The sequence below is a fragment of the Euprymna scolopes genome, chromosome 3 (genome assembly GCF_053919585.1).
Source record: "Euprymna scolopes isolate OS-2025 chromosome 3, ASM5391958v1, whole genome shotgun sequence".
NCBI lineage: Eukaryota > Metazoa > Mollusca > Cephalopoda > Sepiida > Sepiolidae > Euprymna > Euprymna scolopes.
Genome location: NC_136484.1, coordinates 126,558,584 through 126,583,417, shown reverse-complemented (window position 1 = coordinate 126,583,417; position 24,834 = coordinate 126,558,584). Strand labels below are relative to the sequence as shown.

At 33.1% G+C, this 24,834-nt stretch overlaps 1 protein-coding gene across 16 annotated transcripts in view; it reads right to left on the bottom strand.

Moving 5' to 3' along the window:
- Positions 1–665: 665 nt before the first annotated feature.
- LOC145258715 (nucleoprotein TPR-like) overlaps positions 666–24,834 on the bottom strand; it is a 198,587-nt gene continuing 174,418 nt past the window's right edge. For 8 of the 16 annotated variants that reach the window (XM_080116631.1, XM_080116640.1, XM_080116635.1 and 5 more), the window contains 9 exons: positions 23,147–23,227; positions 15,310–15,440; positions 14,131–14,231; positions 13,723–13,799; positions 12,865–12,960; positions 9,547–9,661; positions 7,495–7,565; positions 5,783–5,893; positions 666–1,248 (listed from right to left, as the gene is read on the bottom strand). In XM_080116631.1, coding sequence (XP_079972757.1) covers positions 815–1,248; positions 5,783–5,893; positions 7,495–7,565; positions 9,547–9,661; positions 12,865–12,960; positions 13,723–13,799; positions 14,131–14,231; positions 15,310–15,440; positions 23,147–23,227 — 1,217 coding nt within the window. In that variant the 3' untranslated portion in view covers positions 666–814. The remainder of the gene's footprint in view (positions 1,249–5,782; positions 5,894–7,494; positions 7,566–9,546; positions 9,662–12,864; positions 12,961–13,722; positions 13,800–14,130; positions 14,232–15,309; positions 15,441–23,146; positions 23,228–24,834) is intronic. The other 8 variants (XM_080116632.1, XM_080116641.1, XM_080116637.1 and 5 more) reach the window with 1 other exon arrangement.

Here is a 24,834-nt window from a genome sequence, read left to right as displayed (position 1 = left end):
CCAATGCAGTTGAAGCATTTGGGCTCACCACCTCCAAAGAAGACAAGGATGCATCCCTCCACTGGCAAGTTCATACTCATAGTCTTTTGGAACCAAGTTTACCAGTTACAGAAACTAATTATGTTTCACTTTTGAGGAAATTAAGAGAAGCTATAAAAATCAAGAGACAGGGCAAGATCAAGAAAGATATCCTCATTCTGCAAGACAACACTCCAGTCCACAATACATATATCGCTAGATCAGAAGCACAGGCATATGGGTATGAAATCCTATCCCATCACTCCTACTCTCTTGACCTTTCAACCCTTTGACTTTCACTGCTTTTTAACAATGAAGTTGTTTTTGAAAGAAAAGCGTTTCCCAGATGATGCAAACTTGATTTCCGAAGTTGCATCATGATTGGAGGACTAATCTGGGATGCTCTACAAAAACGGTCTCCAGAGCTGTATTAAGCAATGGGAGAAGTCTGAAACTTTGGGTGAAGTTCCGTTGCTCTACTGCTATGAGAAGTGGGACAGGGGCATTACTTATTGAACGCACCTCATAAGATTTTCTTTCTTTTTTTTTTTTTTTTTTTTTTAAGAAAGAAAAACACTCAAAACAATTTTAATTAATACCATTTAATTTTATAAAAAACAAAAATAAAAAAAGTTGAAATAAAAAAAGAAATTTCAGTTATCTTTATTTTACATGGACATTACATGTTTTTTTAAATTTTTTTTCTTGCATTATGTGAATACAATCATGACGTCTATGGTTATCATAAAAAAACGTGGGAATGTACAGAATGAAGCACCATGGTGTGAGGTGTGGATTAAGTTTGTCTCCGTAGATTCGCACGACCCCTACTAGCAGGACCTCTTGCTCCTGGACTACGACCTCTACCAACATGACCTCTGGTTATTTGTCCCCTGCTCATTTGACCCCTCATCACAGCTCCTCTGCCTCTTGCATTTGCTCCACCGCGTATATTCCGGACATTAGCAGCTGGTCCTCCACGTGCTGGAGGAGTTGTTACATTGGCTCCACCACGGCCTTTCGCTGGAGATGTAGGGACGTTGCCATCTGTGCTTGGTGTTGACCCAGCCGTTGAGAAAGGTTGGGTTTGTACGGATGAAGATGGACTTGGACCTGCTGCAGTACTGGATGATGGCTGTTGTTGCTGCTGCTGCTGTTGTGATGATGGTGGTTGTTGCTGTCCAGAAGTTTGATCCCAAACAATTGGCTGGATTCGAGTTTTGCGTAAACCTAAAATACATAAAAAAAAAGAAAAAAAAAAAAAATCAATGGATTAAATGGTTAAAAAATTTATGCTAAAGTTAATGAATTTGGAGGATGCATTTATTAATAGTAAACAAAATGTTCAAAGGATAAGCAAATACAAAAACTAAGATAATACTTTGTTAAGACTGACATGTTTCCAAAGCAGCTATTGTCAAGACAGTAGCATTTATTGGGTGTGCTTCTACCAGTATTTTGTTTAAGTTTTGAGCGATTATTGAGACTCCCTCAATGATCATCTCGTGTCAGCTATTTTGTTCCTGTTCTAACTTAACATTCGGCTCTTTTTTATTTATTTTTTTTTTTTATTACATTTTCATCCTAAACAAGGCATATTGCCACTTTGTTGTAGGGGCCTACTATCAGGGACATGGGCATCAGAGGTACTGTGTAGGGAGTTGGGCAGCAAGATGTCGGTTCACGTTGCACTTGAACTTCTGCATGTCAGTACAGTTGGGGAAGAAGGAACCCGGCAGGGAATTCCAAAGTTTAGCTGTCCTGGGGAAGAAACTACTGGAGTAGAAGGCTTTCTTGCATCTAGGGATCTCTACTGTGAAGATTTAGCTGCTTGTTGGGTTTGTCGGCGGTATTTACATCGTGGGGGCACAAGTGCTTGCAGTTCATCAGAGCATTCTCCATTAAAGTACTTGTAGAAAAGGCAGAGGAATGACAGTTCAGGACCTATCAAATTGGCGACTCTTTTGAACCTTGTCTAGTAGCGAGAGACTAGTAGCAGATGCACCAGCCCAAATATGACAACAATACTCCATACATGGGCGAATGGTGGCCTTATAGAGGTATAGGATACTTTCGGGCGTTAGTAGCTTTCTAGCACGGTAGCGAGAACCTACCTTCTTTGCAGCGGTCCTGGCGATACTCTTGATGTAATTGTTCCAACTCATGTTTCCTGAGAGCGTTAGGCCGAGGAGTTTAAAGGATGTACTTTCAGATAAAGAGTCATTGGCCATTGCTATTGGTGGTAGAGAAGGTTTCTTGTAATTATTGAAGGAAATGAGTTTTGTCTTGGCAGCATTGAATGTGACCATCCATTTTTGTCCCCATTCCACTACAGGTTGGAGGTCATCCTCTAGTGTTTCTTCTATTTCTTTAGATATGTGTTCATTTGTTTTCCTGTCGTGTTTGTTATAGGGTGTGGTGTCGTCAGCATATGTACCCATCTCACAGGCAATTTTGTCAGGAAGGTCATTTATGAATATTAGGAATAACAGAGGTCCCAGGATAGACCCCTGAGGAACTCCCTCATTTATATTGTATTGTTTAGATGTACAACCATCGAGGATAACCTGGATTTTTCTCTTATCTAAGAAGGATTTAATTATGTCATGTATTCTTCCAGTGATACCATATGATCTGATTTTCCTGAGAAGACCTTCATGCCATACCCTGTTAAAAGCCTTAGATGATATATCTAGAGCTACCGCTCTACCCCTTTCCACTTTGTCCAGTGACAGGTACATACGTTCTGAGATTACAGTTGGGATGTCTGCTGTTGAACGGGCTTGTCTAAATCCATATTGTTGGTCAGTCAGAAGTTTAGTATCTGTAAGGTGATGGACTAGAGCTTGGTTAATTATGGACTCAAATATTTTGGCGAAAAGTGAGAGGAGGCTAATGGAGCGATAATTTACTGGGTCAGTTCTTTCGCCAGAATTCTTGAAAACTGGCACTACAGAAGCAGTTTTCCAGCAGGCAGGAAAGCAAGATTCATTAAGGCATTTTGGAGAGAACTGGAGCTACTTCGGCGGAGCACTTTTTTAATAGCACAACCGGGATGAGATCAAGTCTACATGCTTTTGCAGTGTCAAGATTTCTTATGGTGTTAAGAAAATAAACGCTTTAAAATAAATTAAAGTGGGGGAAAAAAAAATTAGCCATGTAGGTAGAAGAGTGACTCATTTTGCCTTTGGTAACATTTGTTACATATTCGTTTTTTGATTACACTTTTGTTTTGTCTATACTACTAAATGCCCAGTTCTAACCCAAGAATTCTAAACCATTCTTTAAATGTGATCATACCAAGGAAATCTCTTGTTCTGCACATATCTCTCTATACTGTCCAGATTTAATCTTCCTCGGTGGTCAACAGATCTAAGCTTGTCTTTAAGACTCACATTATACATCGATCATATCATTCTCATATTTCTCTTCATGCAACACATATCCTCAACCTTCATTGGACAGGTTTCATTTCCATATACTAACCACCACCACCACCACCCTGCGCATACATGTCCAATACCATTTAGAAATAACAGAAGTTCTCTAAACTTACTCCACTCACTCCTAACTCTTAGAATTATGCTAGCATCTCCTGCTCCATCTTGGACTCCAATGAGATCACCAAAGTAAAAGAAATTTTCATCCATTCAGATAGTTTTAGTCTACATCACAGTTCTCGTATACAGACAAAATATTTAATAGAATTATATATCTATATAATTATAAAACTGTGGACCGTCTGACCATCCTTGCTTGCTTGAATCTATATGTGTGTATGGAAGTAGTGCAGGGGTTAAGGAATCGGAGTGGAGAGTGGTATGTCTTGGTTTTGATTCTAGCTGATGGCACCCAAGTCATATATATATATATATATATATATATATATATATTTATTTATTTTAGTTTTGATCTCACTACTATATATTAGATTCAATATAATAATCAATTAGAGAATTTCTCTATAATAAATATGTACTATGTATGAATTAAAATATATTTTATGAATAAAAATGCATAAAAGCTTAAGTACCTTTGGTATCAGACAGGCAAATAAATAAGAGGAAGGAAACCTAGCCATACATATAGCTAAAAACCCAAGAAGCTTTGAGTAACAAAATGTAAAAATAAAAATAAAGAATGCAATTTAAATTCCCGGAATAAAAATATAAATTAAAAAAAAATTTTTTTAAATTTAACTTATCACAGACTTAGCACTTGCACTAAAAAGTCTACAATTATGTTATCGAAGAGTAAATCTTTAACAAAGCAAAACTTATCAAGATAAGAAAAGCTCAACACTATTAAGAGGAGCAAACAATTTTTTGAACATTTTTCTAATCCCATTGTCTTCATTTTAAGATTTTTTTTTATTTTTATCTATTTATTTCCGTATCCCCGATTTACTGTTTCTATTGCCTCATCTTCTTTCTCCACTTTCTCTTGTATCTTCCATATTTTTTCCTTCTTTTATTATTGGCCTTTCTTTAATGATCCCAATTATTTCATAGTGACATATAAAACATATATATATATATATATATATTCTAATTTACCCTTATGTTTTACTTTTAATTACTATTTATGATATTTCCCTATTAGTTCATTACCATTTCATATCTAAATGTCATTAAACAAGTTTTTTTTTCTATATTTACATTTTGTATAATTTTGGCCATTCTCTTCTGATTAGAAGTATTTAGCTTCGAAATACCATGGTCTCAAGAGTTTTTTTCTTAATTTTCCCTTTAACTTTTCCTTATTGTTTTGATGATATAATAAAGTTATATATAACTTCTTCCTCATCTCTCATGTAATAATAATATATATAGAAAAGTATTTTCAGTTACAAGGACAATAGATACATCTCCACCTTTTGTGCGAAGAGTATAGAGTGAAGTAAAGGTTGTGTACTCTTGAACCAGCACTGCTAGAGTCTAGTGGCAAAAAAAAATAAAATAAAATAAAATAAAAAACATGATTGGAAACCATACCAAGATAAGCATGTACAGTTTAGTCTTTATAAATATCCATGATACCACATTTTGTTAAAAAAGACTCAGGCTATACAAGGATTCATACAGATTTTTAATTCCCATTTTCAAGGACTTTTCAAAATTTTTAAGACCATCTCCAGACAAAATTCAAGTTTTCAAAACAAAATTTTGGATTTGCCATTTGAGAGATCCTTCTTAGGAAGGAAACTTTTTGTCTTGTTCTTTTTTTTTTTTTTTTTTTTTTTTTAGAGGGAGGTCATTTATTAAAAACTTGCCCCCTCCCCTCCACAAAAAAATGGAATTACTTCCCTTTATCACAAAATTAATCAGAAGTAACACTCGTTTCTACAATAATATGATGCACTTTCAAAACAATTTATTTCGATTTTATTTTCAACATTTAAAAAAATATTTTAATAGAATTTTTATTATACTTAAAAAATAATTAGTATTTATTTCGATTTTATTTTTAATAGTGACAAATTTTTACTGGACATAAATACAATTTTAAAGCATTTCAAGACATTTTTCATATTTTCAAGGTAATAATAGAAATAAGGCCTTTTCAAGGCAAAATTCAAGAACTTTTTAAGTCTGTGAAAACCTTGTATACACATTTTATACAAGATACCCTTCTCTTCAGTCACCAAAGAAAAATAATATTCAAATTTTATTATAAACATTAGAATAAAATCATCTTTCAGCGAGCAATCCTTGTTGCAGGATTTTTTCTTTCTTTCTTTAGACCCCAAACTAAAATAATTTACCTTGTGCATCTAATGTTGATCGATCTCCATCTTCCTCAGACTGAGCCATCAAACTTTGTTCTCCTGGCACAGACGAGGTACCGTCATCAGCTGCTGATCTTTCTGCTGCTGCTTAAAGAAAATATCAGGGTTTTACAAACTGATTTTAACTAATATAATCTATAACAAGTTATTTTATAAAAAGAAAAAAAAAAGGTAAAGTTGATATTGTTAAATGTGATTTAAAGTGGATCCTATAAAGCAACCAATTTATATGCAGGATTATTTATACATAATTTGCAACTTATACAGTACAAAGTAAATATGAAAATCACATTTTAAGTAAAAATTCTTAGTTATAGTCAGCTAACATACTTCCTAATTTCCAGTGTGTCTGCTCCCGGAAGCGGTGACAAGGCAAATCAATTCCTTCACTTTATTGTTCTTGTTTATTTGTTCTTCAAATGAAATACAAGTAAAGAACATTATTGAAAAGTATATAATAAAAATTAAAATTACACAGATAAAAATAACAGTATTTGCACTTCTAATAACAAAAGAGTGCAAAAAGTAACAACTAATTTCAATAATTCTTAATTAAAACAAGACCAAAAAACTTAAATAATTATTAAATAAGAAAAGAAAGATCAGAAAAACATAAAAAAAGAAAAGAATGCATGTACAGGGGAGATATAGATGCAAGAGAAAAAAAGCGAAAGAACTCATATGCCTCATCATGGTTTTGCAAGTAAGAACACATTACATATATATCCATAGCCTTGAACCCCCTTGAGGTTCATAAGCCATCGACAACTTTGTAAATACTTTTGTAGGGAGGAATTCTTTTTTCAGGGTAAGGGTGCTGCCACCACGCCCAACCTTCCCAGAAGGTACATACAGCACCCATCTGGTACTAGCCAGGCTCAACGTTGCTTAACTTCGGTGAGTGTGTCAACATAATTGTGCCATATATATATATATATATATTAATTAGTATCAATAAAAATGAGTCTGCATAGTTTATTCCACCATCATATCTGAATTTGCTTTAGTTTGTGTTGATTCGTCACACCTCTGCACTGTATTAACTTCTGTAAATTTTGTTTTCGGATTAAGTCAATTTTCTCTGTACACAGCACACATGCTGTAAGTTACGCAAAAAAGATTTTTTTTCTCTTTTTGACTTCCGATTTCTATTAATTTTGCTGGATATTTAATTATGGTCAAGTGGACAAGAAGGCCATTCTTAACATGGGGGAGGGAGAGGTGCTTTCATGTTATTTGAGAGGAAGATAATCATTAATCAGAAGGGACCATATATCTTGCTTGTAATTGTAGTCCAGTCTGGGGAGCAGAAACCAGAAGTCAAAAAGAGCATAAAATCTTGACTAAAACCGTAAATTTAACTTTGTGCACATTTCTCAACGGCAAAAGTTTTGACATCATAATCTTGTTCAGATCTGATTCATTGTTGGATTTGATGCCATTTTTCAATAACATTAAAAAATATATTTGTGAAATTCAGATAATTTTTATTTTAAACCAGTTTCTAACAATGTGATTAGATTATGAAGATCACATTTAGGTTAAGCAAGGTTAAGGTTATAAAATATTTATATTTCGATAAAAACGGAAAATTATTTGGAAAACTGGAGTACCAACGTTAACAATTCTATTCTGTAAATAAAGAAAATCAAAAATTTTTCAAATCAGGAAGAAAGAAATTCACTTACATCTTTCCTCTTCAATCCCTTCATCAGCTCCACCAGCTTCGGATCCAGGTATTTCTGAAGGCACTGTGACACTAGTAAATAGTTTACAAAAACACATGAAACAATAATGATTGGAAACAATTTAAAAAAAAAAAAAAAAAAAAAACTTGTGCATATCACAATACTAATAAAACAGAATTTCCAGATTTTCTGGTTGAACATCAAAAAAAAAAAAAAAAAAAAAAAAAAAAACTGATTAAAAAAAAATTTTTAGAACATAAGCTGTTCTATGAAAATTCTAGAAGAACCTGGATTTATAAAATAATGACTAACTTAATTACACGTATATGTTTAAAAGTGAAAAAAAATTGGAAACAAACTCGTTGAAACTTTAAAAAATTTATTTTATGAATGTGATATTGATGTTACTCCAAAAATAAGTGTTCGGGGGGGGGGGGGGGGGAGTTTTTAAGCAGAACAAAAATTATAGGAAGTGAGATTAATAGATAAACAATAGAGAAGAAGTTGTTCATTAAGACACAGAAAGGCAGCTGAAATAGGATTGTTAATCAAGGTGTGGCAGGTGACTGGGACAAAAAAAAAATCTGACATGCAGCTTGATATATTTAGCATTAGTTTATCGACAGTTTTATGAGTGACAGTGAATTTTGAGACAGTTTATGAGTTAGGCACAGTTTACGGAAGCCACTAAAAACATAGGTTCCTGTCCGATAAATCGGGGGATCAACATACCTTGTTTCTAACTGTTTTCATGGTTAGGCAAGTAAATAGAAACACTAAGGTCATCTTTATAATTATGTAACAACCTCAGAATTGCAGAAGATGACTTGAAAATGAATTTTTTTAAATGCCAATCCAATGAAAAGTAGGATTCTTAAGATGTGCCCATTCAATGGGTGTGTTTAGTGATGCAAATGTTATGAAGCAAAACTGACCTACAGACAACCCCTCTTATAGGGATACACGGACACATGTAAAAAAAATTCTTCTTTCAAACTAAACATGTCAACAAGCCTCACACCGAATCTCTTACAGAGATACTTATACTTTTATATAAAAGTTGCAGATAAGCATTTACATGACTTGAAATCAGAAACTGAGACCATAGTTTAGTTTTGCTTTATAAAAAAACAGTCAAAAGCTGTAGTTTTTATTATTACTTTCATCAGACTTTCCCATCTCTAAACTAGAGAGTCAGAGTAAGCTTCTCAGAAAATATTAGCCAGCAGCAACTTTCATGTTAATGAAGTGGGACCCAGAAATAAATCAAATACATCTAATAAAGACTGAATTGTAATTTCCTCCAAATGAGATTTTAAAAACCCTAAGAGAGCAACATATATATATGTATAATAATTTTCTTTTATTTTTAAATTAATTTTCCTAGTTTCCCTATTTGCCTTTCTACTAGGTCAGATTTTGAGACAAAGTTAGTTTATAATGTATGAAATCTCCGGCACGAAAATCGGGCACTCTAGATTAGGTTATTGTTTGGTCTGAGACATATCAACCCCTTTTAGGTCATTTAATGCCAAAACATTAATTGTAATATGATATATGAAAGTTGAATGTTATTAATGTTTTGGTACTTGTACAGTTTAATCAAGACATTAAAAACTGAAAATATTGAAAAAAGGTCATACTGTACGTATTCATTTTGAACTAAAGATCTCAAAAAAAAAAAAAAAAAAAAAAAAAAAAAAATCAAAAAAATCAAGTGGGTGGCATAGAGTCTAGTTATTATCATCTCTTCTCCCCTTGATATCCTATTCTAATGGTTAGTATCACTTTGTATAATTTATTTTCTATATATGAGTTCTATTGTTCCTGCCACCTTTTTTTTTGGGGGGGGGGGGATATATTTACTTTTGGTAATAAAATCCATAGAAGGGATTATTCATGGATTGAGACAAAAATAAAAACTGTTACAGTTTAAAGGGATTTCTGCTCAACTGATTGAGGACATAAAAGACAAAGTGAAGTATCAGTTTCTAGTCAAAAGAAGATGCTATGTCTAATAATAGGAAAAAAAAAAAGAAAAAAAATTGCTACCTGGCACTTTCCTGGCTGATTCCTTCTTTGTTGCCCTCAGACTCTCCTTGAAGGAGTTGTTGAGGAGGAGTGCTGCTAACCTGGAAACTTCCAAAACCTCCACTAGTAGGACCACCTATGAACAACAATACAAAATTCTTCAGCATTTACTCAATATTTCCCTGAGGTTATAATCCTCTTTAAAATGTTTGGTTCAGTCAACAAAAACAGTAAAGTAATTGAATTTTTTGTTATACAGGATCTTAATTTTTTTTTTTTTTTTCAATCAAAAAAAAAAATAAATAAATAAAAAAATAAATAAATCGTTTTTTGTGCATCAAATTAAATGTAAAAAATATATTATATAAAAGAGTAAGTTCTGTAGAATTTGAACCAAGCTATTTTTCTGAATTCTTAAAAGGATCAATTATTTGTATTACTGTTCTTGTCTTGAGCATGATTTTTACATTTCGACCAATGTAATTTCTGGCCTTCTTTGGATGTATCTTGTCGAACTAGAGAATCTTTCTCTAAAACTCTGGAATTTGCACAGAATTTCTAATGGAAACATTTAATCCACAGGGTTAGCATGCTCTCCCTCCATCAACCATGACTGAGTAGAAGACTAAAGTAATTTATTGTATTCCTAGTATCACCCACACAGAAGATTGAACCTTCAACTTTTCAACTTCCAGAAGAGTGTCACTTAGAACTAAATTTTACTTAGTACTTTATTCATTACGCCACAGGTCCTTGCTCGAAATTCTGTCTAGATTCCAGGGTTCAGCATAAAAATTGCTGAGTTCAATGAGATACACCTGAAGAAGGTCGTCAGTACATCGACTGAAATGTGAAAATAACAGTCAAGATGAGAACAGTAGTCCAAAGAATCCAAATAACGCGAATTGAAACTAGTTTTTGTTTTGTTTGTTCAGCAATAGTTAGTTTGTTTCAGTTCAAATTCTGTAGAAGCACCAAAAAATATTAAGGGATTAATTAGTTGGCTTAAATTAGGATTTATTATTTGTTATATCAATTTAATCCTTTATAAATCAACCTCATTAAGGTTTCAATTTAATTTCCCGTTAAAACAACATTTTGCCTTGAAGTACCAACTTTATTTCTAGTTTGGCAGAGTATTTTTGTTCAGAAACATTTGATTATTTTTTAAGCAGATTAATAACACCATAGAAATTCCAGTCTTTCTTTTTTTTCCCCCAAGTTTTCCAGTTACATTTTTTAAAAGATGAAATGGAAAAGTTTTGGATGATTAATTTCATTCTATTTTTTTTTTTTTTAAACATTTTTCTACTACAAATTTTCATTAATAAAATCAATTTAATTACAAGTTTCTAACTGACATGAAAAAATAATCAATTATCTGCTTTTTTGTTATCACATTTAAAGATCATGTTTCTGAAATCTTTAGATTGGTGATTTGTATTGAGATCCATGGCAAGCAAAGTTCTAAATAACATTCAACTCTAAATCAGGGGGGGGGGGGGAGGTATAGATTCGATCCTCATTACAGGTCATGATAATGGAGAATAGAAAGTGGGTATTGGGTTCACTTTTGACAGCCTCATAAAAAAGTACTACGAGTTCAGAGCACATACCATTAAAGTACTTGTAAAACAGGCACAGGAATGCAACACTGCAGCGATGGGACAGAGGTTGGTGCTTGGTCAACAGTGTGAGAACCTATTAGACTTTTTTGGATCCTGTCTAAGAGTGAGAGACTCATGCAAAACAATAGACTAAAAAGGACCAGAAAGCAGCATAAGTGGCTCCAAACATTCATGTAGAGTTTGATTATGTCTGCTGATCACATTTACACCATTCATAGATGATTTTTTTTTAATCCATGATGCTAATAATAGTTCAATGTATAATTAACTCCACTTTTTAATTATATATTTCACTCTGGCATTAACAGGAGACGTTCATCAAATAAGGAATGTGTGAAGCAAATTCTCCAAATCTACTTTCATGTTTGCAGTCTTTGGATTATTCTTATCTGGTTTGTTATTTTCATGTTTCAAACAATGTAAACTTATACCTTCTTCAGATGCATTTTTTTTTTATTCTGAATATAAGTAAAAAAAAATATTATTTTAAATTCTAATGATCAAGTCTTTATTCCTATTTTTTTTTTTTTTGACGAATTTAAACATAATTCAATGCAACTTGACAACCGTTTCATACACAAACAACCGGAAATAAACATAATTACCAGGATCTTTTGTTAACGTAACTCACCAGAAAATCGTTAGATAACTTCTGGGAGAAAAATCTTAAAGTGTGTGGGGGAGCAGGGTTATTTTCAACAGAAATCAGTTCTTGTTTTTTATTTGCATGGGGATTTTTTTTTTTAGAAGCAATTTAATGGTTGTCTAATGAGCTATATAATCCCATAATTATGTAGTTATTCCTGGTTGTTTGTTGGTGCACAAAACAATGGTCACAATACTGCCATTGAATTATTTTTAAATTTGACAAGTAAAAATATGAAGACATAGCCATTGGAATTTAAGACACCATTCTTTACTAATGCTGTTGTTAAATGTTAACATTCAAGCTTTTATGTTGCACGGTTTTGGTAAATTTTCTTAAAATACATATACAAAAATATATACTTCCATATTTACATGGATCCATTGTACAGCAGATAAAAATGTTGCATAACAAGACTAAAATAAAATCTTTTGGGGGTTAAAACAGTTTTCCTTAGTTATACTAAGAACAACTTTTTTTTTTTTAAAAGTTAACACGTTTACTTTGCACACGACTAACAAAATAAGAACAATCTACCCTCCCCGCTTAGATTCAATGAAGAGTTTTGTTTGAAATTTTACAGATTTCAGAGTTTGAAAAGATGCACCTGAAAAATGTTATATCAATCAAAAGCAAAATCAATATGAAAATGACAAAATAATCCAAATTATTAATCCTTATCTCAAAAATTCTGAAATTTAATACTTTTATAACAGATTTTGTTTTTAAATTGTTTTTTTTTTTTGGGGGGGGGGGTCTGATTCGGAAGGTTATATGATGCTTGTATTAGCTCCTTATTCCAGTGATTTAGATTGGGGTCAAAATCTCAAAAGAGAAAATAAAATAACATTAGATAAGGATGTTAGAGATAATACAGTAAGAGACTGAGATAAATGGCCGACTTGTACCAATTTGTCCACTGATGCTCTCATAGACAAATCAGATTTAAGTGCTAAAAGCAATTTATGTACCTTTTTTTAAAAAAAAAGAGGTGCATGCTCAAATCTTGCTTACAGCTTATTCTCTTATTTTTCTATTACCATTGGTAAATCCTATAGTACTTACCAAGTGGCGCTATTTGATGTGAAGTACTGGGGACATTACGGGTCTGACCGTCGTCAAACTGTGAAAGATCCATTCGAGTGTCATCCATTCCCAATGCTATCATACAAAAAGCAGAGCAAATTTAAACCAGTTCTTGAAGCCAGTATATGTTCAGAGAAAATAAAACAATTTAATTCATTTATATATGTATTAGGAAAACTACTTTAGCAATATGCATTTTATAGAAAGCAAGGGAAGAAACTTTGATTTAATAATCTAATCATTAATTAGATGACATTATGTACCCCAATCTATCGTCACTCAAAAAAAAATTTTTTTTTTTTAAAATAACAAATATCCTCCAAAATTTTTATTAAGAATGAGATATTGACTTTGTATTATCAACCATTGAAGTAAAAGAGGATCTAAGAAAAACTTATAACATCAAAACTAATTCTTATCCTCAATAAGAACATTTTTTGTTTTATTTAATGCATTTCAAAAAGCGACCATGAAAATATGTTAATAATAAAAGAAAAAACATTTTTAAAAAAATTCTACATGCATAAAAAATAACATCAATTTTTGGTATATAAAAAAAAATCATAATTTAAAGTGTTAATATATTGTAACTTTTATCTAATATAAAATTCTAAAATTTTCTTATAAAAAATCAAATAAAGATGAAAAATAGAGAGATGGGTCAATTTTTTCACAGTTGACCTTAAGTTGTATATTAATTATAGAATTTTCTTTAAAAAAATATTTTACAAAAAAAAATATAAGATAATCTTGCACTTCCACCCCTCAATCCTGCTTCAATAATTAAGTGACATTCAGAATTAGTCCCCTAAAATTTGGTAAAAGCTACATGTTTACCTCCTTGAGATGCTAACTCTGAGGGACCAACTCCATCTCCAGATCCAAAAACAAAACGCTGAGGTACTTGTGGATAACTGAAATAAGAAAAAAAAAAAAAAAGCAGTCAGTGTTAAACAACCAATCAAAACAGTCAACACAAAAAATCAGGATTAAAGTTATTGGATTCTTAACATCAATGTCTTAATTTAGACGACAATTTTATTAAATTCACTTTCAACAAAGTTCAGAAACCGATAATTTTTGAAGATATACTTATTTGATGAAGTTAAAAGTATGCGTAGAATTATGATGCAAATGTGTCATAACGTATGAAAGCAACAATGGTCGACTTATGCACGCATTCATTTGCATCAACACTTTCTCAAAATAACAAATGGTGATGGCTGAAATTTTAATGCAACTTACTTGACAGCTTCTGCAAAACCATCGGTTCGACGAGGAACACACAAAGTCGGGGTGCTAGGAACAGTGCAATCATCACCCTCTTCAAAAGGGCCAGGAGGTCCCTGAAACAAAATTTTTATTTTATATGAGATATATATATCTTAACTAGCAGGCCGCCCAGCATTGCCCGGTCGTAAAATATGTTTAAATATGATATTTTGATTAATGCAGATTTCGCATTTATTATATTGGACCCTATACATATTGAAGATTTAAGTTAAAAAAAAAAAAAAATAAAAATAAAAAGACTTGTGCGCCACCACCAAGAATCGAAACCAAAATGTTTAGCTTATGATTTATTTTTTTCCTTTGATGTTAATGCCCGAGCTATGAAGACATGTTTGCTGCAAGGCTAAAAAGTAAAACATGAACCAATAGCTATTACGTTACGCATGCATATTCGTAATGCTGTCATTCGACCTTCACCTGACAAATTCCATTTCTTTAATTTCCACACAGATTTTCCCCGGCTAAAACCCAAATATCAAAGTTTCGAATACCCTATATAGGTTTCATATCTGTAGACAACAAACTGACAGAGGATTTTGGTAGGCAAAATCCTTTAAACAAATATATATATACACATCCATAAATATATATAAAGAGATTTGTGTTTACTATAATCTTTTTACACAAATATTACGCAAGTGTAAATCATGTAGAATATCTGCATGAATATAATTACACGTAATAGTTAACTAAAGATGATCAACCCATAAGAAAACCAAAAAACTAATAGGGAATTAAAATGAATGTTTAAAAGAATATGCAAATTAGATAGATCTTTTGCAGATGAATGCAATTTCACAACCCATATATAACAACGTTGTATTTTCATTTTAAATAAACAGAAAAAGGTTCGCCTTTTTTCTTCTTGGCCTTCGTATATAACAAAGTTGTATTTCCTTTTTAAATAAATAGAAAAAAATGTTTTTTTAATATATCAATATAAAAAAAAAAAATTCAGACATATAAATACAAAGTAAAAGATTATCTGAATAAAGTATACAAATAATTTTTAAATTGAAAACATTTTTTAATTTTTAACAACAGAATAAACATTAAAAACCAAATGCAGACATAAATTAAAAAAGGGTATTTTTTGAAGTTAGCGACAAAAGAAAAAGTTGTAAGGCTTACTTGGAACATAAAGGGAGTTAACTGTGATCTTCCTACACTCCCACTTCCACTACTGGCAGCAGTCTGGGATGTTAATGGCAATAATTGCGGTGTTGAACCCATTGGAACCGAACCAGTCACAGTTTGACATGCTGGATTTAGAGAGGAAAAACAACAAAGAAAATATTTAAAATTCCTGTAATCTTTTTTTCACATTTCAGTATTACCTATGTTGTAAGTAAATTAAAAAAAGTAATGTCAGAAGCTTTATAATGGTTGGAAAATATTTAAAAGGATAAAAACTAAATACTTTATTAAATAATAGCAGTCTGTGCTCAAAATAAGAAAATGTGATACTGAAAGATGTAGATAAAGGTTTTTACATTTTGCACATAAACTGATACATTTTCTAGCCTACCTGCACCTTAAGCCATGTTTGGCTGTCAAGTTAATAGAGGACCAAGTATCTAGCACTAATTGGGACCAGTTTTAACCTCTCCTTTCCACGGGATCGAATCTTCCTCCCTACCACTTTGTTGCAATTGAACGAAAAGCCTTGCAGATGTACTTAATTTGTCAAACCCAATTTGCTGGATGGCAGAAACTAATGTTACTATTTAAGAATATGGTGTTGATTTAAAATTAAACCTATTTTCAAAACTAAAACACAGAAAAATCTTTTTAAAAACTTCATAATGTATGTACATACCCAGCACTGAACAAAGATGCCATATTCCAAAACCTATGTAAATTGGTCAAGTAGTTTTTGTTTTTTTAAACTGAGAAAATTAAATTTTATGACAAAACAAAACTGTATACATGTTTAATAAATAAAGGTTTGGTTGTTGAACAACATATCAACCCTTTCCAGGTTATTTAATGCCAAATACAGTAGTTTAGAAAAAGGTCTTTATGCTTTATATATTTATTCATAGGATTTAGTTAGTTATTTTGTAGAGAATTTTTTTTTTTTTTTTTTTCTTTTTAAATCTCGTTACTCTCAAATGAGGGAGTATTTGATCCAGGCGGTTGTTTTCAAAGATGTTCTTCATATTGTTGGATTTAAGATATTGTTTTCTAGCATTATCAATGACTCTACATTCCACAAAAATGTGTTTGATGGTGAAAATTTTTTGGGACAGAATGAGCACTGTGGTTGTTGCTCTTGTTTCAATATGTAGGAGCGTGTGAGTTTTGTATGATCAATATGAATTCTGGATATGACAACTTGTTATTTTCTTGATATTCTAGTAGTTGGTTTATATTCTTCTAGAATGGATTTAATTTGGTATAATTTGTTATTTATGTTATTGTTCCATTGTTGTTGCCATTTTGCATGAAATTGTTGATTAATTTTGGGTTTAAAGTCAATACATGGAATGTTTATTGTTTCAGAGTTCAGGTTTAAAGCTGACTTATCTCTTAAATTGGCTCTTTCATTTCCTTTTATTCCGATGTGACTTGGGATCCAGCATATAATAATTTCTTTGTGTTTAGATAATGTGTCAATTCTGTTTAGTAGTTTGATGATTAGAAGGTTTTCGAGTTTTGTTATTCAGTGATGTTAGAACAAAAAGTGAATCTGAGAGTATTAGGAATTTCTTATGTTTATTTTGTTCTAAAATGTTGAGTGATAGGTTGATGGCACATGTTTCAGCAGTAAAAATAGTTTTCTGTTGGAAGGGCCTTTTTTTTTTTAGGGTATTTTCATTCAATATGGTAACACGCCAGTCTTTGGAGCCGTCGGTGAAAATATGTAAATGGTCAGGGTATTTCAGAAGGATATCACAGGCTTTCTCTTTATAGGTATGAGGAGGAGTTTTTGCTTTTGGGAGTTCATTTCATTTTAGTATTACTTTGGGTTTTTTGAGAATCTAAGGTACGGTTTCAATCAGGATGTGTTCTACAGCCATTTCCGATTCCTGTAGTATTGTTTCTATTCCAAAACTAAAAAGCTTTATGGCTTTTCTTTTTGCTTCAAATGAATTTTTATATCTCAGATTGAACGTAGCTTTGAATGCTAGATTACTTTGAGGTGTTTTTAATTTAGTGTAGTATTGGGCACCCAGTTTGTGACTCCTTATATTTGCAGGAATTTTGTTACCCTCTGCATGAAGATTTTCAACTGGGAACGTTTTGTTGAGCTATTACACGTAGTAGTTGCAGTTTTTTATTGCAACTATTTCTTAGGTTCTTCAGGTGGTGGATGAATGTCAGTTTTTTTTTTTATCAAATATTAGTCCTAGAAATTTGTGCTTTTCTACAATAGGGATATCTGTTCTTTCGAGTTTCAGTGTAGGGTCATTGTGAAGTTTTTTTCTTGTGACAAATGAACGCAATTGGTTTTTGATTTGGAAAATGTATATCCATTTTCCATTGCCCATTTCTCTAATTTACTTAAACATTGTTGGAGTTTGCGCTCAATGGTGATCTGCAATACACCAGAAGGTTGTCTACATATAAAGATCCCTCAACGCCAAGATCCAAACATTTCACTATGCTGTTAATTTTAACATTGAATAGTGTCACAGATAATATGCTACCTTGAGAGACCCCCTCCTCCTGGTTTGTGGTGTCCAAGTATGTGGATCCAATGCTAACTCTAAATTTGTAGTTAGATAATCCTTTTGTAAATTGTGAGAATCTGCCTTTTACATCTAGTTTATATAAGTCCCTCATTATTCCATATTTCCATGTAGTATCATAGGTTTTCTCTAGGTCGAAAAAGATTGCTGATAAGTGCTCATTCCTGATAAATGCTTCCCTTATAGCTGTTTCCAATCAAACGAGGTGATTAGTTGTGCTTTTATTACGGAATCCACATTGTAGGTTAGAAATAAGGATGTTGGATTTTAGATACGAAACGAATCATTGATTATCCTTTCCATTATTTTTTTTTTTTTTTTTTTTTTTTTTTTTTTTTTTTTTACAAAGGCATCACCACTGCAGGTTCAAATGGTCTTTACCTGGTCTTGGGATTGCTATTATTGTAGTTTGTCTTCGTAAGTCTAGGAATTTGCCTCTGTCCATAATTTGTTACAAGTTCTTAGTAGTAATTTTAGTGCTTCTGTATGGAGTTGTTGTAAGAATTCATAATGGATTTCATCTGGTCCTACGGCTGTGTTGTGGGATCTTTTAATACAATCTTTTAATTCGGTTAATGTAAGAAGTTTATTGTAAACTTCTAGGTTTTTCAATTCAAAGTTTAGCTTGTACCGTTCAGCATTTTATTTAATTGTTATAAATTTTGTGTTAAAGTTTTGATTAGAGGAGTTTTGGGAAAAGGTTTCAGCTAGTAAACTTACTATGTTCTTTTTATCGGTTACTCTCGAGTTATTTTTAAGGAGCTTAATTGGTGTTGATTGATGTTTACTGGCAATTTTTCAAATCATCTCCCATATTGCTCTCGGTTCCATGGAGGAATTCAATTTGCTGACATAATTTTTCCAGCCTTCTTTTTTTTAGCTGCCTTTGTTATTCTACGGGCTTTAGCTCTGTTTAATTTGTATTCCATCAGGTTTGTAGTTATGGGATGTTTCTGAAATTTCTTCAGAGCTGCTTTTCGCAATTTGATGGATTCCCGACATTTACTGTCGAACCAGGGTCTGCTGAGTCTGTTAAATGCTGAGATTTTAGGAATGCATTCATTTGCAATTTCTAGTAATGTTTCTGCGAAAAATTTTGTTGTATCATTGTTTGGCTCTTTGTGATTCAACCTATACCTACATTTTTCTTTGTCAGTTGGCCATATTTAGTTTCTATTGAGGAAGTTTTTCACTGTTGAATTTCGGGCTTTCTATCAATATTGGCAAATGATTGCTGCAACACGTCATCATGTACTTTCCAATTAAAGTCCATATACAGCAATGGGTCACATAAACTTAGGTCGATGGCTGAATGATTTCTGCTAGTTGGGTTGATGCATGTACGTTCACCATCATTGAGGAAGCATATATCATTTTCGTTGATAAACTCTTCCAACATTTTGCCCTTTTTATGATGGTCTTTACATCCTCATAGATGTTATGTCTATTGAAGTCTTCTAATAGGATGAAAGGTTTAGGTAATTGTTCCATCAGTTTTTTCAATTCCTTTTTATCTATGTCATCATTTGCTGCGATATATAGAGAGCATACCGTCATTGTTTTATGTAGAATGGTGTTAATGACAATTGCTTGGTTGTTATGTTTATTTTGCTGTGAAGTATATTATTTCTGATTAGAATAGTTACTCCCCCTGAGGCCCCGCCCCCAGAGTTATAAATGTAATTAAATATTTTGGTAGTTCTTGATGCTATCTTGTTTCAGGAAGGTTTCTTGAAGACAGACTATGGTTGGGTTGAAGAGTGAAATAAGTATAAAGGAGTTTGGTATAATTTGATTTTATTCCATGACATTAGATGATTTGTTGTATTTTTTTTTTTATTTCTATTCATGAATTGATTATTATTTCTCTGTATATATTGTTGCTTCTATTATCTTGTTTCTGGGAAGGTCTTGTAGGTGCTTGCAAATGTTCATGCACTTCCATTTTTTGTATTATTTTAGGTTTTTGGTCTGGTATTTCATTTGATATTATTTCTGGTTTGGATATAGAGCGTTGGAGAGATTTTTCGATTTTCAGGCTTTTTGGTTTGTTTTTATTTCTTTCTTGGCTCTGATTAGTTTGAATTTGTTTTTGTCCTCAAACAGCACCATTTCTATTTTCTGTTTGCTATGTTGATTTTTCTTAGGTTTTGTTTTGGTTTATTAAAAGATCCTTGGGTTTAAATAGTATTGGGTAAATTTGTTGTTTACTATTGTTTTATTTAGTTTGTAGTATTTTCAGTTTCTTGTCTTTAAATTGCATATGTTGGTGAGTCTGGTGTGCACTCAACTAACTTCTCACTTCTGGGTACGATAGATTTACAGTTTGTGCATTTTAATGGCAGTTCGCAATTAATATGTTCTCCAATTTTACCACAGTTTTTACACGTTAGTGGCCTGGTGCATTTGTCTTTTTGATTTATTGTAATTGTGACATCGCAAAGGGTTTGGTATATAAACCTATTTTCTATTAGATATCTGATTTTTATTTCAGTAGGAGGTTTGGGAGTGTTGAAGTTTAGGATGTAGATGTTTGTTGGAATCTTTTTTTTTTTTTAATTGTTACTCTTTGAACGTCTATGACAACTTGTTCCATTAAGTTACTTTTAATTTCATCTAGCTAGCAAAGTGAGTTTTTTTTTTTTTTACATAGGCATCCCTACTTATCAAGGCCAAGAGGCCATTCGAGGATAAGGGTTAAAGAGTGTACAGTAGTCAATTGGACAATATAGTAATCGTTAATAATGGAAATTCAATAAATTTCTTAACAAGTGGGATGGCTCATCAAGAACTTGTTTACGTTAGACTTGAAGACAACCATATTGTAGTCGGCTGGAAAGCAGGAAAACGGAAGACAATTCCACAGGCGTGCAGTTCTAAGAAAGAAGCTTTGTTCATGGAATCTACGTTTAAGCACAGATAAAGAGTGGGGGGAATTATTGATAGTGTCTTCAGCTAGATGAGTGTTTCTTGTGAAATTTTGACGAGGGGGGGACCATAGACTGAAGCTCAGTCGAACACTTTCCATGAAAATAACGATCCAGCAGAGACAAATTTGCAATATCTCTTCTGTGAGATAGAGGTTGCAGGGAAGAGAAAAGGATATCTCCTACAAGGCTACGAAGTCTATTTTGAACTCTATCAAGGCAGGACAAGTCCTTTCTAGCAGCTCCTGCCCAGATGTGGCAACAGTATTCCATCCTTGCCAAGAACTTCTAGGCTTTTTTATCACACTCTTTGAGGAGTTCAAAGTGGTGTGAGGGTAAGGTTGTGGATATGGTTTTGGTTTAGAAATATAGTTGCTGAGAATTTATTGGGTACTTCTATAAGGAGTGTGTTGTTCCTTAGTTTTTTTCATAGATCTATTTTTTTTTTTCAATGAGGAATGAGGCATAGGGTGATTGGAGTGTTGCTCTCTTGGGAATCTTTTATTTTATTGGTGATTTTGTTGTTCTAATTCTGTGTATGTATGAGCACTCTGAGCTGGAATCAATATGGGGGTCTTTTGTTTTTGTGGGTTGACATAGATTAATTTTTTTTTTTATATTACATCTTCCTTCCTCCCCACCCGCCTCGGAGTCCATCGGCGGAAAATGTTAGGGGAAACCCTTTCGCCCTATTATCATAGGGATACAAGGAAGGTATACTCACACTAGTAGGAGACTATTAGCATTTCAGGTTTCTTTGTTTTCCTCTCCCATTTTTGATGAAAACTTCAGTTTTAATCCCTTCCCGTAACAGCTTTTCCATACTAATACTAGTAGATTGACCCTTGCCACCACCTTCTGATACTTACTTATGCTCTACCTCTTGTTTGTGATCGAGAGTCAGACGATTTTTGGAGGTGTCTGATGGTTTATGTTGTCTGAAGTAGGTTGGTTTTATGTAAGCAAGTATTGATCGGATCGGGCCTTTCCGAACCCCCACCCAGCCTAACCCAGTTAAGGGCCAAAGTGCCGTGTTTGGAAGTGAGAGTGTTAAATCCTGACCTCCAGGATTCCATTCTAAGGCTTCACGAGTTGCTACCCATAGCTAACAGGTCACCCCATTTAGGGACTTTTACCCTCTACGGATGAGGTGGAGTGGGGGGGGGGGATGTCGACATTCTAATGTTCCACCAACAAGACCACAGTAAAAAAATGGGAAAAAGAAAGAAAAGCGGGGAAGGATAGAAAAAAAAAGGAGGGGGGGGGGATAAATGTTTTTATTTCTTGGTTTTGCAGAACGAGATTGAGTTTTGAAAAAAGAAAAAAAAAGGGGGGGGGGGACAATAACATTTATGTGCGCTGCATTTTAGTCAGGAAGTCACTGTTTTCAGACAACCAGATCTAATAACACCAGGTTTAAAAAGAGGGAGATAACTCAACTTGAACTATCAAGATCGAAATCAGCCTTGTAAAGGCTACAATTTCCAATTAAAATCGCTAAATGATTTTCAATATAAAAAAAATTAGTATTTGATCAATTTACATGTCTTTTGGAACATGACATTTTCATTCCGTGACAAGGACATACAGCAAAGATTTTTCTGCAATTTATTTTTTTAAAATAGGTTTAATTCTAAATAAGCACCAAGAATACTTTACTAGGGTCAATACAAAAGCATTAAGTAGGAAAGGAAACTCTAGAATAAAAGGTAAGCTTTACCCATATTTATTTGTCAACCACTCTATAAATTGAACATTTAAAATGTAACAAATCTATATAAATAATACAGTAGATGTAGGTGTGTGTAAATATTTAACCAATAAACTCTGAAACTACTAGTCACAGAACACTGAAAACAGGAAACAGTAACTATACACCAAGGATGGTTTAAAACGAGTACAATTTTTTAATGGATAAATAATGCATGCAGAAATATGCCAACAAGTTTAAAATGCAAAAATGTCCATTTCAACTTGCAGACATATTTTTATTAGTTTTACGCTTGTACAAATTTAATCGTGCATAGTTTGAAAAAGTTGATATATATATATATATATATATATATATATATATATATCACGGAGAACACAACCCTAAGTGTTTGCAACCATGTGCCCCCCCCCCCCCCCGACATTAAAAAATATCACCGTTGAAGAAACACATGGATTTTTTACTACTACATTCTTTTCTTCTTAACATCATGGTACTGAAAAGAAAAAATATTCTGAAGTACGTTAAAATATTAATTTAAAACAAATGTTTGTTTATTTTACAAAAATCACAAAATCTTTGTGCCGTATTTGGCTTTATATATTCATGTGAACAAGAGAATCAAAGCAACTCACCAGAATTATCCTGGTCTGGAGGACGTTCATCTTCATCTTGAGAATCAACTTGGATTTCAGCATTTGTTTCTTCTTCATCATCTTAAGATAAAAAAAAAAAAAAAGAAAGAAAAAAATTAATCTAACAAATCATTACATGGATAGAGTCACATTTCAGTTTTATTTTATATGTGAAATGTATTAAGTTATACCAAACACTAAAATCATACTTGATTGCACCTTGATAAATACTCAGCATTGTAAAGAGAGGATCAAGGGCAAGTGTTGTAGTCTTTGGAATGAAGTACCTCTCCCCCCCCACTACACATCAGTATAGCAGCTAATCAAGAGGGAGCCTTCAGCTCACCATCAACTATTTAACTTAGATGAATAAACTTTCATAAATAATAACTGTCTTACGGTACAAAGCTTAAAAAAAAGTGCTTTTTTTTTTTTTTTTTTTTTTTTTACATAGGGGATCACTACTTACCAAGGCCTGTAAGCCACTCGGGGATAAGGATTATTTGGTGTACAATAATCAATGAGATAGTATTGTAGTAATCTTTAGTATTGGGGGTTTTGATAGAGTGACTTACTTAAGGGGGCGGTTTGTCAGGAGTTTGTTTATGTTGGACTTGAAGATGTCCAAGTTGTAGTCAGGTGGGAAACAGGCAAGCGGCAGAGAGTGCCACTGGCGTGCAGTTCGAAGAAAGAAGCTTTGCTCATGGAATCTACGTTTGGATTTAGGCACAGATAGAGAGTAGGGAAAATTATTGACAGTATTTTCAGCCAGACGGGTGTTTATCATATTGGCGAGGGGGTCCAGAGATTGGAGCTCGGACGAGCACTTGCTATGGAAATAACGATAAAACAAAGACAGGCTCGCAACGTCTCTTCTGTGGGAGAGAAGTTGCAGGGAAGAGAAGAGAGGATCCCCCACTAAGCCACAAAGTCTATTTTGCACTTTGTCAAGGCAGGATAGGCTGTTTTTTGAAACTCCAGCCCAGATGTGGCAGCAGTACTACATTTTTGGACGTACTTGGCTTTTATAGAGATAGAGAATTGCATCAGTAGCGAGGTATCTTCTGGAGCGGTAGAAAGATCCTACCATTTTCCAAGTGGCCCGGGCAACACTTTATATACGTGTTCCATTTCAGATCAGGAGTAATGGTTAAACCCAGGAGCTTGTCAAAACATGAAGCCTCCCTAAGACGAGAGCCATCCATTTCGATTGATGCTAGATGAGGAACAGAGCATTGACGATGTAAAGTTAGGAGCTTGGTTTTAGATGCATTAAAAGTAACCAGCCATCTCTTCCTCCACTGAACCACGCGCTCAAGATCAGAGGAGAGGGAAGAAGAGAGAACTTTGTCATTTACGGCCTTTGATGTGTTGTCATAGATGGTTGTGTCATCAGCATAGATGTCAACAAATGAATTAAGTATCTGTTTTGGAAGATCATTGATGTAGATCCGGAAGAGAGTTGGGCCCAGGATGGACCCTGGGGGACTCCAGCATTAATATTTGGGCGTCTGATTTCTGCCCATCAACCACTACTCTTATAACCTATCAGAGAAATGATTTAATTATTGAGGAAACATTTCCAGTTATACTGTAGCTGGAAATCTTGTGAAGTAGGCCCTCATGCCATACCTTATTGAAGGCCTTTGATATGTCAAGAGCAATTGCCCTAGAAAGGAAGCTTTTGT